At 34.7% G+C, this 15,853-nt stretch overlaps 1 protein-coding gene across 7 annotated transcripts in view; it reads right to left on the reverse strand.

Annotated features, from left to right (window-relative positions):
* Positions 1 to 5,562: 5,562 nt before the first annotated feature.
* Positions 5,563 to 15,853, reverse strand: part of TRPC1 (transient receptor potential cation channel subfamily C member 1) — a 63,743-nt gene continuing 53,452 nt past the window's right edge. For 6 of the 7 annotated variants that reach the window (XM_067737603.1, XM_067737605.1, XM_067737606.1 and 3 more), the window contains 3 exons: positions 9,038 to 9,239; positions 8,550 to 8,744; positions 5,563 to 7,489 (listed from right to left, as the gene is read on the reverse strand). In XM_067737603.1, the coding sequence (XP_067593704.1) occupies positions 7,262 to 7,489; positions 8,550 to 8,744; positions 9,038 to 9,239 (625 nt within the window). In that variant the 3' untranslated portion in view covers positions 5,563 to 7,261. Of the gene's footprint in view, positions 7,504 to 8,549; positions 8,745 to 9,037; positions 9,240 to 15,853 lie in introns of all 7 variants that reach the window. The other variant, XM_067737604.1, reaches the window with a different exon arrangement.

Below are 15,853 nucleotides of genomic sequence, written 5' to 3' on the forward strand. Positions count from 1 at the left end.
TCCACATATAAGTGATATCATATAGTGTTTGTCTTTCTCTGACTTATTTCATTAAGAATAACATTCTCTAGGTCCATCCATGATGCTGCAAATGGTGGTATTTCATTCTTTTTTATGGCTGAGTAATATTCCAATATATTTGTATATATGTGTATATATACATATATATATACAGATATATGTATATGTACACACATGTGGTATATATATACATCTTTTTTTAAAAACTTCTTTATTGCAGTATAATTGCTTTACATTGGTGTGTTACTTTCTACTGTATAACAAAGTGAATAAGCTATACATATAACCCCATATCCCCTCCCTCTTGTATCTCCCTCCCACCCTCCCTATCCCACCCCTCTAGGTGGTCACAAAGCACAGAGCTGATCTCCCCATGCAATGCAGCTGCTTCTCAGTAGCTATCTATTTTACATTTGGTAGTGTATATATGTCAATGCTACTCTCTTACTTCCCCCAGCTTACCCTTCCCCCTCCCCGTGTCCTCAAGTCCATTCTCTATGTCTCCATCTTTATTCCTGTCCTGCCCCTAGGTTCATCAGAACTTTTTTCTTCTTTCAATCCCATATATATATATATATATATATATATATATATATATATATATATATATATATATATTAGCATATGGCATTTGTTTTTCTCTTTCTGACTTACTTCACTCTGTATGACAGACTTTAGGTCCATCCACTACAAATAACTCAATTTCATTTCTTTTTATGGCTGAGTAATATTCCATTGTATATATGTGTCACATCTTCTTTACCCATTCATCTGTCGATGGACACTTAGGTTGCTTCCATGTCCTGGCTTTTGTAAATAGAGCTGCAATGAACATTGTGGGATTGCTGGGTCATATGGTAGTTCTACTTTTAGTTTTTAAAGGAAGCTCCATACTGTTCTCCATAGTGGCTGTATCAGTTTACATTCCCACCAACAATGCAAGAGGGTTCCCTTTTCTCCACACCCTCTCCAGCATTTATTGTTTCTAGATTTTTTGATGATGGCCATTCTGACTGGTGTGAGGTGATAGCTCATTGTAGTTTTGCTTTGCATTTTTCTAATGATTAGTGATGTTGAGCATTCTTTCATGTGTTTGTTGGCAATCTGTATATCTTCTTTGGAGAAATGTCTATTTAGGTCTTCTGCCCATTTTTAGATTGGGTTGTTTTTTTCTGATATTGAGCTTCATGAGGTGCTTGTAAATTATGGAGATTAATCCTTTGTCCGTTGATTCATTTGCAAATATTTTCTCCCATTCTGAGGGTTGTCTTTTCATCTTGTTTATGGTTTCCTTTGCTGTGCAAAAGCTTTTAAGTTTCATTAGGTCCCATTTGTTTATTTTTGTTTTTAGTTCCATTACTCTAGGAGGTGGATCAAAACAGATCTTGCTGTGATTTATGTCAAAGACTGTTCTTCCTATGTTTTCCTCTAAGAGTTTCAGAGTGTCTGGCCTTACAATTAGGTCTTTAATCCATTTTGAGTTTATTTTTGTGTCTGCTGTCAGGAAGTGTTCTAATTTCATTCTTTTACATGTAGCAGTCCAGTTTTCCCAGCACCACTTATTGAAGAGGCTGTCTTTTCTCCATTGTATATTCTTGCCTCCTTTATCAAAGATAAGGTGACCACATGTGTGTGGGTTTATCTCTGGGCTTTCTATCCTGTTCCATTGATCTATATTTCTGTTTTTGTGCCAGTACCATACTGTCTTGGTTACTGTAGCTTTGTAGTATAGTCTGAAGTCACAGAGCCTGATTCCTCCAGCTCCGTTTTTCATTCTCAAGATTGCTTTGGCTATTCGGGGTCTTTTGTGTTTCCATACAAATTGTGAAATTTTTTGTTCTAGTTCTGTGAAAAATGCCATTGGTAGTTTGATAGGGATTGCAATTGAATCTGTAGATTGCTTTGGCTGTGTCTTTTGTGTTTCTATACAAATTGTGAAATTTTTTGTTCTAGTTCTGTGAAAAATGCCATTGGTAGTTTGATAGGGATTGCATTGAATCTGTAGATTGCTTTGGGTAGTATGGTCATTTTCACAATGTTGAGTCTTCCAATCCAAGAACATGGTATTATCTTCCCATCTGTTTGTATCATCATTAATTTCTTTCATCAGTGTCTTATAGTTTTCTGCATACAGGCCTTTTGTCTGCTAAGGTAAGTTTATTCCTAGGTATTTTATTCTTTTTGTTGCAATGGTAAATGGGAGTGCTTCCTTAATTTCTCTTTCAGATTTTTCATCATTAGTGTATAGGAATGCAAGAGATTTCTGTGTATTAATTTTGTATCCTGCTACTTTACCTAATTCATTGATTAGCTCTAGTAGTTTTCTGGTAGCATCTTTAGGAGTCTCTATGTATAGTATCATGCCTCCTGCAAACAGTGACAGTTTTACTTCTTCTTCTCTGATTTGGATTCCTTTTATTTCTTTTTCCTCTCTGATTGCTGTGGCTAAAACTTCCAAAACTATGTTGAATAATAGTGGTGAGAGTGGGCAACCTTGTCTTGTTCTTGATTTTAGAGGAAATGGTTTCGGTTTTTCACCATTGAGAATGATGTTGGCTGTGGGTTTGTCAGCTATGGTCTTTATTATGTTGAGGTGAGTTCCCTCTATGCCTGCTTTCTGGGGGGGTTTTATCATAAATGGGTGTTGAATTTTGACGAAAGCTTTCTCTGCATCTATTGAGACGACCATATGGTTTTTATCCTTCAGTTGGTTAATATGGTGTATCACATTGATTGATTTGCATATATTAAAGAATCCTTGCATTCCTGGAATAAATCCCACTTGATCATGGTGTATGATCCTTTTAATGTGCTGTTGGATTCTGTTTGCTAGTATTTTGTTGAGGATTTTTGCATCTATGTTCATCAGTGATACTGGCCTGTAGTTTTCTTTCTTTGTGACATCTTTGTCTGGTTTGGGTATCAGGGTGATGGTGGCCTCGTAGAATGAGTTTAGGAGTGTTCCTCCCTCTGCTATATTTTGGAAGAGTTTGAGAAGGATAGGTGTTAGCTCTTGTCTAAATGTTGGATAGAATTCACCTGGTCCTGGGCTTTTGTTTGTTGGAAGCTTTTTATCACAGTTTCAATTTCAGTGCTTGTGATTGGTCTGTTTATATTTTCTGTTTGTTCCTGGTTCAGTCTCGGAAGGTTGTGCTTTTCCAAGAATTTGTCCATTTCTTCCAGGTTGTCCATTTTATTGGCATAGAGTTGCTTGTAGTAATCTCTCATGATCCTTTGCATTTCTGCAGTGTCAGTTACTTCTTTTTCATTTCTAATTCTGTTGATTTGGGTCTTCTCCCTTCTTTTCTTGATGAGTCTGGCTAGTGGTTTATCAGTTTTGTTTATCTTCTCAAAGAACCAGCTTTTAGTTTTATTGATCTTAGCTATCGTTTCCTTCATTTCTTTTTCATTTATTTCTGATCTGATCTTTATGATTTCTTTCCTTCTGCTAATTTTGGGTTTTTTTTTTTGTTCTTCTAATTGCTTTACGTGTAAGATTAGGTTGTTTATTTGAGATGTTTCTTGAGGTAGGATTGTATTGCTATAAACTTCCCTCTTAGAACTGCTTTTGCTGCATCCCGTAGGTTTTGGGTCATTGTCATTTGTTTCTAGGTATGTTTTGATTTCCTCTTTGATTTCTTCAGTGATCTCTTGGTTATTTAGTAGCGTATTGTTTAGCCTCCATGTGTTTGTATTTCTTACAGTTTTTTTTCCTGTAATTGAAATCTAGTCTCACAGCATTGTGGTCAGAAAAGATACTTGATATGATTTCAATTTTCTGAAATTTACCAAGACTTGATGTGTAACCCAAGATATGACCTATCCTGGAGAATGTTCCGTGAACACTTGAGAAGAAAGTGTATTGTGTTATTTTTGGATGGAATGTCCTATAAATATCAATTAAGTCCATCTTGTTTAATGTGTTATTTAAAGCTTGTGTTTCCTTATTTATTTTCATTTTGGATGATCTGTCCATTGGTGAAAGTGGGGTGTTAAAGTCCCCTACTATGATTGCATTACTGTCGATTTCCCCTTTATGGCTGTTAGCATTTGCCTTAAGTATTGAGGTTCTCCTATGTTGGGTGCATAAATGTTTACAATTGTTATATCTTCTTCTCGGATCGATCCCTTGATCATTATGAAGTGTCCCTCTTTGTCTCTTTTAATAGTCTTTATTTTAAAGTCTATTTTGTCTGATATGAGAATTGCTACTCTAGCCTTCTTCTTAGTTCTTTATTTTAGTATGTTGTACCATTATGTAGTTTTGTCAGGTTTACTGAAGCATAATTTCCATACATTAAAATTCACCCTTTTAAATGTATAGTTTGATGAGTTGTGCAATCAATCTTCTCTTCCCACCAGATCTTGGTAACCAATGATCTGATTTTGGTTTCTATAGTTTTGTCTTTTCTAGGATGTCATATTAATGGAATCACACAGTGTGTAGCCTTTTGTGATAAGTGTCCAAACTTGGTATAGTACTTTTAAGATTCATCTGTGTTACTGCATATATTTCATTAGTTTGTTCCTGTGTCAACTTGGATAGGCTGAATTATGTTTCCCAGAATTCTCTCCCATGTATGCTTCTAGGTAGGGTGGGCACAAGACACATTTCAGTGTGAAATTTGGTGGGGAGAAATGGAGTAGCAGCCATTTGGCGTTTTTTTGCAGGCACTTTCATAGTTTACACATGTTGAAACTTATCTGCTGGCTCAACCTGCTGGTGAAGGTCAGCAGCCAGGACTCTAATCTTTCCACCTTTCCTTGGCTTGTCCTTCAGTTTCTCTAATTCTGGACCAAGTGTGTTTAGCAACGTGGCAAAGGGTAACTTCTCCCACAGGATTCCCACACCATCAAGGTTGGAGACAGAGACAAGTGACAAGGGTCTCAGACTGTCCTCATGGGTTCCAGCTTATCCGCATTTCTTCCCCCTGACACCTATTTTCCTCTTCCAACAGCCAACCTGGTGAACTTCAAGCTCCAGTATTAGATGTGAAAACAACAGCCTCAGAGACTGCTTAACCAACTCCAACAACTGTGTAATGTCAAATCCCTGTAAACAAATCACTGTACACACAAACATATGTGACTGCCAATATCCTAGTAGTTCTGCTTCTCTGACTGAACTCTGACTGATACAATTCCTTTTTATCACTGAGTAGATTTCCACTGTATGGATGTACGATTTATTTACCCATTCACCAGTTCACGGGCATTTGGTTGTTTTCAATTTGGGATCATGAATAAAGCTGCTATAAACACTCACATACAGGTCTTTGTATAGTCATATTATTTCAAAATATGGTATTTACAAATATAAAAAGAAATAGCTAAAAGAGTCAAATATCATTGCCACCAGAGGCAGGAAGAGGTACAAAGGGGTCTGATGTTGATGTTTTGCATTTTAGACCTTTGTTGCCATAATTAAAAAAAACAACAACAGTGAACTGTATACTTTAAAAGTGAATTTTATGATATGTGAATTATATCTCAATTAAAAGTATAAAAGTATACAATAAAACAATGAACAAACTCTGTCAATTTATAATCTAATGTCAAGTTTTATTTACCTTTTTTCTTACAATATGCTGTCATTCAAAATATACCTCGTAAGTAACTCATGCATACAGTAGGCACTCTATAAATATTTTGATTTAATAATTAGATATTTTTTAGAATGACTAAAAACCCTGATGTAAAATCCCAATTGGGAAGTGCTTAATCCCATCATAGACAAAATATATAACTTTACAATAAACATTTTTATAAGAATTTGCCCAAAAAAGGGAACACTTACAATTTGGAAATTAAAAAATAAAAAGTAAAAAGCAAGATGAAACACAACACTAACATATTTCAACATTGATCCCTGGATCGGTGGTACTTATAGACCAAGGGCTACCTGCACCCTGTGGCCTTAAGACCATCTGACATTCAGTTAAGAAGATAATTATATACATAATAACCTCTTAACTGGAAATGCTGCATGAATAAATAAGGAATAGCCTATGAAAAAAATGTTAACTATATCCCTTACATGAGCACAGGAAAAAAATTTAAATATATACTTTATTCTCCAATTTAAAAAGTCAATGCTTTTCACCCTAAGCATCAAGAATGAGCCACAAATAAGCATGAAGTCCCGTTTCTAGAACTATGTTAAATCCTGTGGAAAATACTTTTGGATATAAGATCAAGAACCTTAGTCCAAAAGTAAAACAAATCCTTGCATTAAAGGGTCTTCCAATGTTTACACAAACAAAAAAGGCTGTGACCATACATGACAAAGAAATACCTTCTAAATCCTTATTTTGGGTTAGCTTTATAACTAGGAACATTCACTCCAGCTTGAAAAAAAATTATATCACTTTTATGATAATAAAAAATTAAAAGCCAATAAATACCTAACCTTAGAGAAGTAGCTATGCAAACTTATAAACATAATCAAATACTCTATAGCTACAAAATGAAAAGTCTACTAACTATATTTTTCAAAAACTATATAATTCTATAAAAATTTAAATACGTGGACTCTATCAATACATGGAAATGTATATATAAAATACTATTAAGTGAAAAAAGCAAAATGAAAAATATAAAGTGATTACAACCATGTAAAAGTAAATATATTACAGTAACAAACATTGAGGTGAATTTAAATTTATAGACACAAATAGATTCAAACATTCATTAGGGCTTTATCTTTGTTGCTTAAGATTATAACAAAAGAAAAAATAGACTATTGTTTTAGGTAAACCTATACTCCTAAACAATAAATACTGAACTATATATGTAAACTCTTAAAACAAAAATTTTAAAAAACAAGACTTCTATATCTCAAGTGTACCCTATGGAAGGAGATCAGTCCACATTTGCTGATCTTCAGTTTTACAAAACCTTCTGGCAATAGTCACTACAATTCTAATGCTGCCCCTCTTAAGCAGAAAGGGAAAAAAAAATTAAGCACCGTTTAAATAAGAAAACTAAGCAGCATGCTAACAAAATCTATCTACTTAATCTGTTTCATTACTGCAAAAAGCCACGAACAGAGGGTTTTAAAAAAACTAATCGTATATACATATTTTACATAACATATATTTATGCTATAAATATTTTAAAGAATGGCTTTTACATAATTCTTTATTTCAATATATATCTTACTAATTTAATTGCAAGTTATACAAATGCAGTCTTTCAGATTTATTATTGAAAATTATTCTCTACGTGATTTAGAAAATCGCTAATTTCTTGGATAAAACATAGCATATTTAGAAGTCCGAAAGCCAAGTAAATCCCTTATTTCATTTCGGAATTTTGACAGATCTTGGCGCAGTTCATTTAGATTTTCCACAGTTGCCTGATCTGTACTTTGCATCTTTTGTCTCATGGAAGTCAAGTAACGATGCACTAAACAGCACATCACTTTTTGGTAGTTTTCATCTCTCTTTTGCTTCAAATTTCTCCATTCCTTCAAAACAAAAACTATGATACTAACAATGTGCATAAAAATATTTAAATGAGGTGGATTTTTAAAAAAATTTACAGATACAAACACATATCTTGTAATGCTTTATTAGACTATATTTTTGCCACTACATGTTACAAAATAATGTTCAACACATTTGAAACATGCCATGCATATTTGTTTTATTCATTTATCTGTACACTTACCTTGATTTAAGATCTTTAGTTTATAGTAGGGATTAGCAAACTATGACTCACAGGCCAAATATGACCCACTTTGTGTTTCTGATGGCCTATGAGCTAAGAATGGCTTTTACAGATGAACGTTTTGTAATCAATTTGATGATGGGGACTACTAATTTTGAACTCCAAATAAACAAAATGTTATTCCCCCTCAAAATGGAATTCTATTCATTAATAGAGCTGTATTATAAAAAAAAGTATTACTCAATTATTCTCATATGTTTAATTTCATCAATAAAAATTTTGTGGAAATTTGTTTTCTCTCTTGTTGTATTACTACCCACATAAAATCTACAATTTTTTCACAGCCCACAAAGTCTAAAATATTTATTATCCGGTCATTTACAGAAAAAGTTTGCCAATTCCTGGCTTATAGCAACATGTATTGAATTATTCATGTATTGAACAACTTTCAAGAAGAACCAGAAAAATATGCATTGACTCTAAGAGTCACTCTTATGCTAACAGCCTAGGTATTCTGAATGTTTTCCTTGTTTTAAAACTGTGAGCTGAGAATTCATGAAAAAAATCACAGCTCTCTCTCTCATTTTCAATAAATATTTATTGAATCCTTACTTTATGTTAGATACTATGCTATGCATTAGGGATACAGGAGTGAAAAAAAAAAGTCTTAGCCCTTGTTTTTTTTTAAGCCGTTTTGCTAATTGCTTTATAACCACAACAAATTAGTACAGAGAATGCCCTGTGCAAAACAACACAAGTCTTAGCCCTTAGGAACCTGCATATTTATGCTTTAGGAACATCTGAGATTAGTAATTATTAAAATTATCATGTTGCAGTTCAACCATCTAACTTCTTACCTTTAAGCTGTTCTGCCGTTTAACCTTGCCTTTTGATGTATGAGAGCAAATCCATTTACTGAGGCTACTAATCATATAGCAGATAGTCTTTGGCGAAGGAATGATGTTGAAAGGTGGGGGTAATGTACATTTGTCATCAAAGTAGCTAAGCCACAACTTTGCTCGAGCAAACTTCCATTCTTTGTCTTCATGATTCTGTAAGAGGCAAGTGAAAAACCAACACAGGATATGAATAGGCATGCACACATGCACACACACACAGTAGGGCTGGTATGAAGAGATTGTTTAAGATTGTTCAAATGTTTCCACACCTTGTAGGTAAAAATTTGGTTCAAGACTTGCAGTTAATATACTTACATTTTTTAAAAAATCTATATTTAATTTTTAAATGACACATTCTTAATTCTTTTAAATCTTTGCCTTATCTACTATATACATTTGGTATGGTCTGAAGAGAATATAAAATTTTTAAAAGAATGAACACTTACTGCTATCAACTGAAAACTTTTATGAAGCATTGCCACCAGCAGCTTAGTAAGCACAATCACAACCACAACATTGTATGTCCCAACAATAACAGCTCCGACGAAGGACTGTAATTCTTCTCCGTAGCTAAATCTTGTGACAAAGATTGCCACATGTGCTAAGGAGAAAATATACCAGAACAAAGCAAAGCAAGTGCCGATGAACCTGTAAAGACAATTACATTTCTGTTTAAAAGGAATTTTAAGTTAATTAGCGAAAATAAAGAATTCATTTATATCAACATTACCTAAAGAGTACATAGATAGCCCAGGAGTAATATTTTATAAAATAACTGAGGTTGGACCCAACATCACAGATATGCCTTACTTTAAACAAAGAAACAAACTCAAAAGGAAGATAAATTATTCCTGTTTAATCTCTTACTACTTCTGTCTTTTCTCAACAGAGCAGCCTATGATCCTGTAATACTTAGTTAGATTTTGCCACTTCTTCGCCCAAAAACTTCAAATGGCTCTCAAGCTCAACAGCCCAAAGTGCATACAAGGGCCAACAAGGTCCTACATGATCCCATTACCTTTCTTTCTTTTTTTCCCTTCATTTCTTTCTTTCAATTGAAGTATAGTTGATTTACAATATTATGTTAGTTTTAGGTGTACAGCATAGTGATTCAGTATTTTTGCAGATCATACTCCATTATAAATTATTACAGGATAATGGCTATAATTCCCTGTGCTATACAATATATCCTTGTTGCTTATCTATTTTATACATAGTGGTTTGTATCTGTTAATCTCATACCCATAATTTGTCAATCCCTGCTTCCCTCTCCCCTTTGGTAACCACAAGTTTGTTTTTCTATATCTGTGAGTCTGTTTCTCTTCTGCATATATATTCATTTGTATTATTGTTTAGATTCCACAGAGAAGTAACATTATACAGTATTTGTCTTTCTCTGTCTGACTTATTTCACTAAGTATAATATTATCTAGATCCATGCACATTGTTGCAAATGGCAAAATTTCATTCTTTTTTATGGTTGAATATTAAATTGTGTGTGTATTTATATGGATTAAGAAGATGGAATATATATATCCCACCTTCTTAATTCATTCATCTGTCGACGGGCCCTTGGGTTGCTTCCATATCTTGGCTACTGTAAATAGTCCTGCTATGAACATTGGGGTGCACGTATCTTTTCAAATTAGTGCTTTCATTTTTTTCTGGCTATATAACAAGGAGTGGAATTGCTGGATCATACAGTAGTTCTATTTTTAGTTTTTTAAGGAACCTCCATACTGTTTTCCACAGTGGCTGCACCAATTTACATTCCTACCAACAGTGTATGAGGTTTCTCTTTTCTCCACATCTTCTCCAACATTTGTAATTTGTAGAGTTTTTGATGATGGCCATTCTGACTGGTGTGAGACTATATCTCATTTTTGCTTTGATTTGCATTTCTCTAATAATTAGTGATGTTAGGCACTTTTTCATGTGCCTGTTAGTCATCTGTATGTCTTCTTTGGAAATATGTCTATTCAGGTCTTCTGTCTATTTTCTGATTGTGTCGTTTGTTTTTCAATATCGAGTTGTATCAGCTGTTTACATATTTTGAATATTAACCCTCTGTCAGTCACATGACTTGTAAATATTTTCTCCCATTTTGTAGGTTGTCTTTTCGTTTTGTCAATGGTTTCCTTTGTTGTGCAAAAGCTTTTAACTTTAGTTAGGTCCATTTGCTTATTTTTGCTTTTATTTCTTTTGCCTTAGGAGACTGATACAAAAAAATATTGCTATGATGTATGTCAAAGAGTGTTCTATGTTCTCTTCTAGGAGTTTTACTGTGTCATGTCTTACATTTAGGTCTTTTAACCACTTTGAGTTTATTTGTGTATATGGTCTGAGGGAATATTCTAATCTCATTGTTTTACGTGTAGCTGTCCAGTGTTTCTAGCACGACTTGTTGAAGAGAGTGTCTTTTATCCACTGTATATTCTTGCCTTGTTTGTCATTGATTAATTGACCAAAGGTGCATGGGTTTATTTCTGGGCTCTCTATTCTGTCCCACTGATCTGTTTTTGTGCCAGTATCATGCTGTTTTGATTTCTGTAGCTTTGTAGTATAGTCTGAAGTCTGGGAGGCTTACACCTCCAGCTTTGTTCATTTTTCTCAAGATTGCTTTGGCAATTCAGGGTCTTTTCTGGCTCCATATGAATATTAGGATTATTTGTTCTAGCTCTGTGAAAGATGTTATGGGTATTTTGATAGGGACTGCATTAAATCTGTAGATTGCTTTGGGTAATTTGGCCATTATAACAATGTTAATTCTTCCAATCCAAGAACACGGGGTAACTTTCCATTTGTATCATCTTCAATTTCCTACATCAATGTTTCATAATTTTCAGAGTACTGTCTTTCACCTCCTTGGTTAAGTTTATGGCTAGGTGTGATTTTAAATGGGATTGATTTTGGTTTTTTACTTTCTCTTTCGGATATTTCATTATTAGTGTACAGAAACTAATTAACATGCACAGATTTCTGTATGTTAACCTTGTATCCTGCAACCTTGTTGAATTCCCTTATTAGTTCTAATAGTTCTTTGGGTGGAGACGTTAGGATTTTCTATATAAAATATGTCATCTGCAAATAGTGAGTTTTACACCTTCCCTTCCAATTTGGATATGTCTTATTTCTTTTTCTTGTCTGATCACTGTGGCTAGGACTTCCAATACTTTGTTAAATAGAAGTGGTGAGAGTGGCCATCCTTGTCTTGTTCCTGAATTTAATGGGAAAGCTTTCAGCTTTTCATCATTGAGTGTGATGTTGGCTATGGGTTTGTCAAATGGTCTTTATCACATTGAGATATGTTCCCTCTATTCCCACTTTGATGAGTTTTTATCATGAATGGATGTTGAATTTTGTCAAACACTTTTTCTGCAACTATTGAGATGACCATGTGATTTTTATCCTACCTTTTGTTAATGTTGTGTATCACATTGATTGATTTGCATATATTGAACCATCCTTGTGACCCTGGAGTAAATCCGACTCGATCATAGTGCATGATCCTTTTTACACATTTTTAGATTCAGTTTGCAAATATTTTATTGAGGATTTTTGCATCTATATTTACCAAAAATATTAGCCTATAATTTGCTTTGTACTGTCTTTGTCTGGTTTTGGTATCAGGGTAATGGTGGCCTCATAGAATGAATTTGGGAGTGTTCCATCCTCTTTAATTCTTTGAAATACTTTGAGAAGGATAGGTATTAATTCTTTATATGTTTGGTAGAATTCCCCTGTGAAGCCATCCCATTCTGGACTTTTGTTTGCTGGGTTTTTTTTTTTTTTACAAATTCAATTTCACTTCTAGTGATCAGTATGTTCAAATTGACTGTTTCTTCTTGATTCAGTCTTGGCAGGCCGTATGTTTCTAGAAATTTGTCCATTTCTTTTTGGTTGTCCAATTTGTTGGCATATAACCATTCATAGTATTCTCTTATGATTTTTTTGTATCTCTGTGGTATTGGTTTGTTATTTCTCCACTTTCATTTCTTATTTTGTTTATTTGGGTAAAGGCTGGCTTTTTCTTCTGGTAAGCCTGGCTAAAGGTTTATCAATTTTGTTAATCTTTTCAAAAAACCAGTTCTTGGTTTCATTGATCTTTTCTGTTTTTTATCTCTATTTTATTTATTTCCACTCTGATTTTTATTATTTCCTTCCTTCCTTCCTTCTACTGATTTGGGGCTTTGTTTGCTCTTTTTCTAATTCTTTTAGGTGGTAGGTTAAGATATTTGTTTGAAATTTTTCTTATTTCTTGAGGAAGGCCAGTATTGCTATAAACTTCCCTCTTAGAACTGCTTCTGCTGCATCCCTCAAATTTTGGAAAGTTGTGTTTCCATTTTCATTTGTCTCGAGCTATTTTCTGATTTCCTCTTTGATTTTATCATTGACCCATTGGTTTTTTAGTAGCATGTTATTTAGTCTCCACGTGTTTGTTCTTTTCCCATTTTCCTTTCTATAGCTGATTTCTAGTTTCATATCACTGCAGTCAGAAAAAAATGCTTCATATCATTTCTATTCTCTTAAATTTATTAAGGCTTGTTTTGTGGCCTAGTATGTGATCCATCCTGGAGAACATTCCATATACACGTGAAAAGAATGTATATTCTGCTGTTCTGGGATGGAATGTCCTGTAAATACCAATTAAGTTCAACTGGTCTATGGTGTCATTTAGGAACACTGTTTTCTTACTGATTTTGTTTGGATGATCTATCCATTGATGTCACTGAGAGGTTAAAGTCCCCTACTATTATTGTATTACTATCAATTTCTCCCTTTATGTCTGTTAGTATTTGCTTTATATATTTAGGTGCTCCTGTATTGGGTGCATATATGTTAATGAGTGTAACATCCTCTTTTGTGTATCCCTTTATCATTATACAGTGCTCATCTTTGTCTTTTGTTACAGACTTTGTTTTAAAGTCTATTTTGTCTGATATGAGTACTGCTATCCCTGCTTCTTTGTCATTTTCATCTGCATGAAGTATCTTTTTCTATCCCTCACTTTTTGTTTCTTTAGCCCTGAAGTGAGTCTCTTGCAGGCAGCATATTGAAGGGTCTTGTGTTTTCATGGAATCAGCCACCCTATGTCTTTTGATTGGAGCATTTAGTCCATTGACATTTAACGTAGTTATTGATAGGTATGCAGTTATTACCATTTTATTCCTTGTTTTCCAGTTGTTTTTGTAGTTCTCTTCTGTTCATTTCTTCTTTTTGTTTCTCTTGTTGTGGTTTGATGATTTCCTTTAGTAGTATACTTGAGTTCCTTTCTTTTTGGTTTTTGCATATCTATCATAGGTTTTTTTTTTTTTTTTCAGTACGCAGGCCTCTCACTGTTGTGGCCTCTCCCGTTGTGGAGCACAGGCTCCGGACGCACAGGCTCAGTGGCCATGGCTCAGGGGCCTAGCCGCTCCGTGGCACGTGGGATCTTCCCAGACCAGGGCACGAACCCGTGTCCCCTGCATCGGCAGGCAGACTCTCAACCACTGCGCCACCAGGGAAGCCCTATCATAGGTTTTTGATTTGTGTTTACCATAGGGCTCATATATGCTGTCCCATAATTATATCTACTTGTTTTAAACTGATAGTCATTTAAGTTCAAACACATTTTAAAAGATCTACATTTTTACCCCCCTCACCCACATTGTGTTTCTAATGTCATATTTTACATCTTCATGCTTATCTCTCAACTGTTTACTGCATTTACAGTTGCTTTTGTGTGTATGTTTTTTTCTTTTCATCTATGTACTGGCTTTTTAAAGTAATCTTCAATCCTTACTATGTAACTGCCTTTCCTAGTGGGATTTTCCCTTTCCTATAGATTCTTGCTTCTTTTCCATTTAGATAAGACCCTTCAACATTTTTTAGGTTTACTGTTGATGAATTCTTTTAGTTTTTGATTGTCTGATAAGTTCTTTATTTCTCCTTCTATTCTAAATGATAACCTTGCTGGGTAGAGTATCCTAGGTTGTAGGTCTTTTCCTCTCAGCACTTTGAATGTATCAAACCTCTCCCTTTTGGCCCACAAAGTTTCTGCAGAGAAAATCAGCTGATAGTCTTATGGGGATTCCCTTGTATATGACTGATTTTCTCTTCATGCCTTTAGAATTCTCTCTTTATCTTTATTCTCTCTTTATCTTTTATTCTCTCTTTAACTTTCGCCATGTTGTTTATGATATGTCTTGATGTGGGTCTGTTTGGTTTCATCTTGTTTTGGACCCTCTGTGCTTCCTGTACCTGGATATCTGTTTCCTTCTTCAGATTTGGGAAAGTTTCAGCCATAATTTCTTCAAATACATTTTTGATCCCCTTCTCTCTCTCTCTTCTCCTTCTGGAACCCCTATTATGTGAATGTTGGTATGTTTAATGTTATCCTAGAGATCTAGTGGACTCCTTTTGTTTTTTTATTTTCATTTGTCTTTCTCTCTGCTGTTCTGATTGGGTGATTTCCATTATTCTGTCTTCCAGATCACTTATGTGTTCTTCTGTGTCACTTAGGCTGTTATTCAGAGTGTTTTTTATTTCAGATATTGAATTGCCTATTCTTGTTTTGGTCTTTTTTATATTTTCTAGTTCCTTGTTAAAGTGATCTTTGTTTAGATCAATTCTCTTGATCTAAACTAATTTAGTTAGCATTTTTATTACCAATGACATGAATTCTTTATCTGGTAAATTGTTTATTTCTGTTTCATTATTTATTTTTTCAAGGTTTTTCTCTTACTTTTTCAATTGAGAGTAGTTCCTCTGCCTTTTCATTTTACTTAACTTTCTTTGCCTCTATGAATTTAGGTGAAACAGTTACCTATTGTGGTCTTGAAGGGGTGTTCTTATGTGTGTACCCAATGCCTTTGGTGGGATGGCTGGATTTGATGTGGACACCAGTGTTTCCTCAGGGTATGCTGGCAGCTATGACCTTGGTAGGAGGTGTGGCTAGAGATGGAAGAGCTAGAGCCCACGCAGGGTGTGAGGTGCGATGTTCTCTTTGCTCACTGGCCATCACTGCCCTGTGGGATCTGCTCCCAAGCTGCTGGAGTAAAAGCCCTGAGGGTCAGGCTAGAGCTGGCTCTGTTCCTTTTCAAGTGTGTTTTTCCTTCTCCCCACACCAGGATCTTTGCCCCAAAGGAGGGGGGTGCTGAAGCAAGTGGGGTTCATGCACTTATAGAGGTCTAATGCACTACCTGTGTAGGTGTCCGTGGCTCCACTCAGATGCAGCCCATGGTCGTGTCTTTTCCCTGGTATTGGCCACCCCAGATCTAGCG

The sequence above is a fragment of the Pseudorca crassidens genome, chromosome 5 (genome assembly GCF_039906515.1).
Source record: "Pseudorca crassidens isolate mPseCra1 chromosome 5, mPseCra1.hap1, whole genome shotgun sequence".
Taxonomy (NCBI): Eukaryota; Metazoa; Chordata; class Mammalia; order Artiodactyla; family Delphinidae; genus Pseudorca; species Pseudorca crassidens.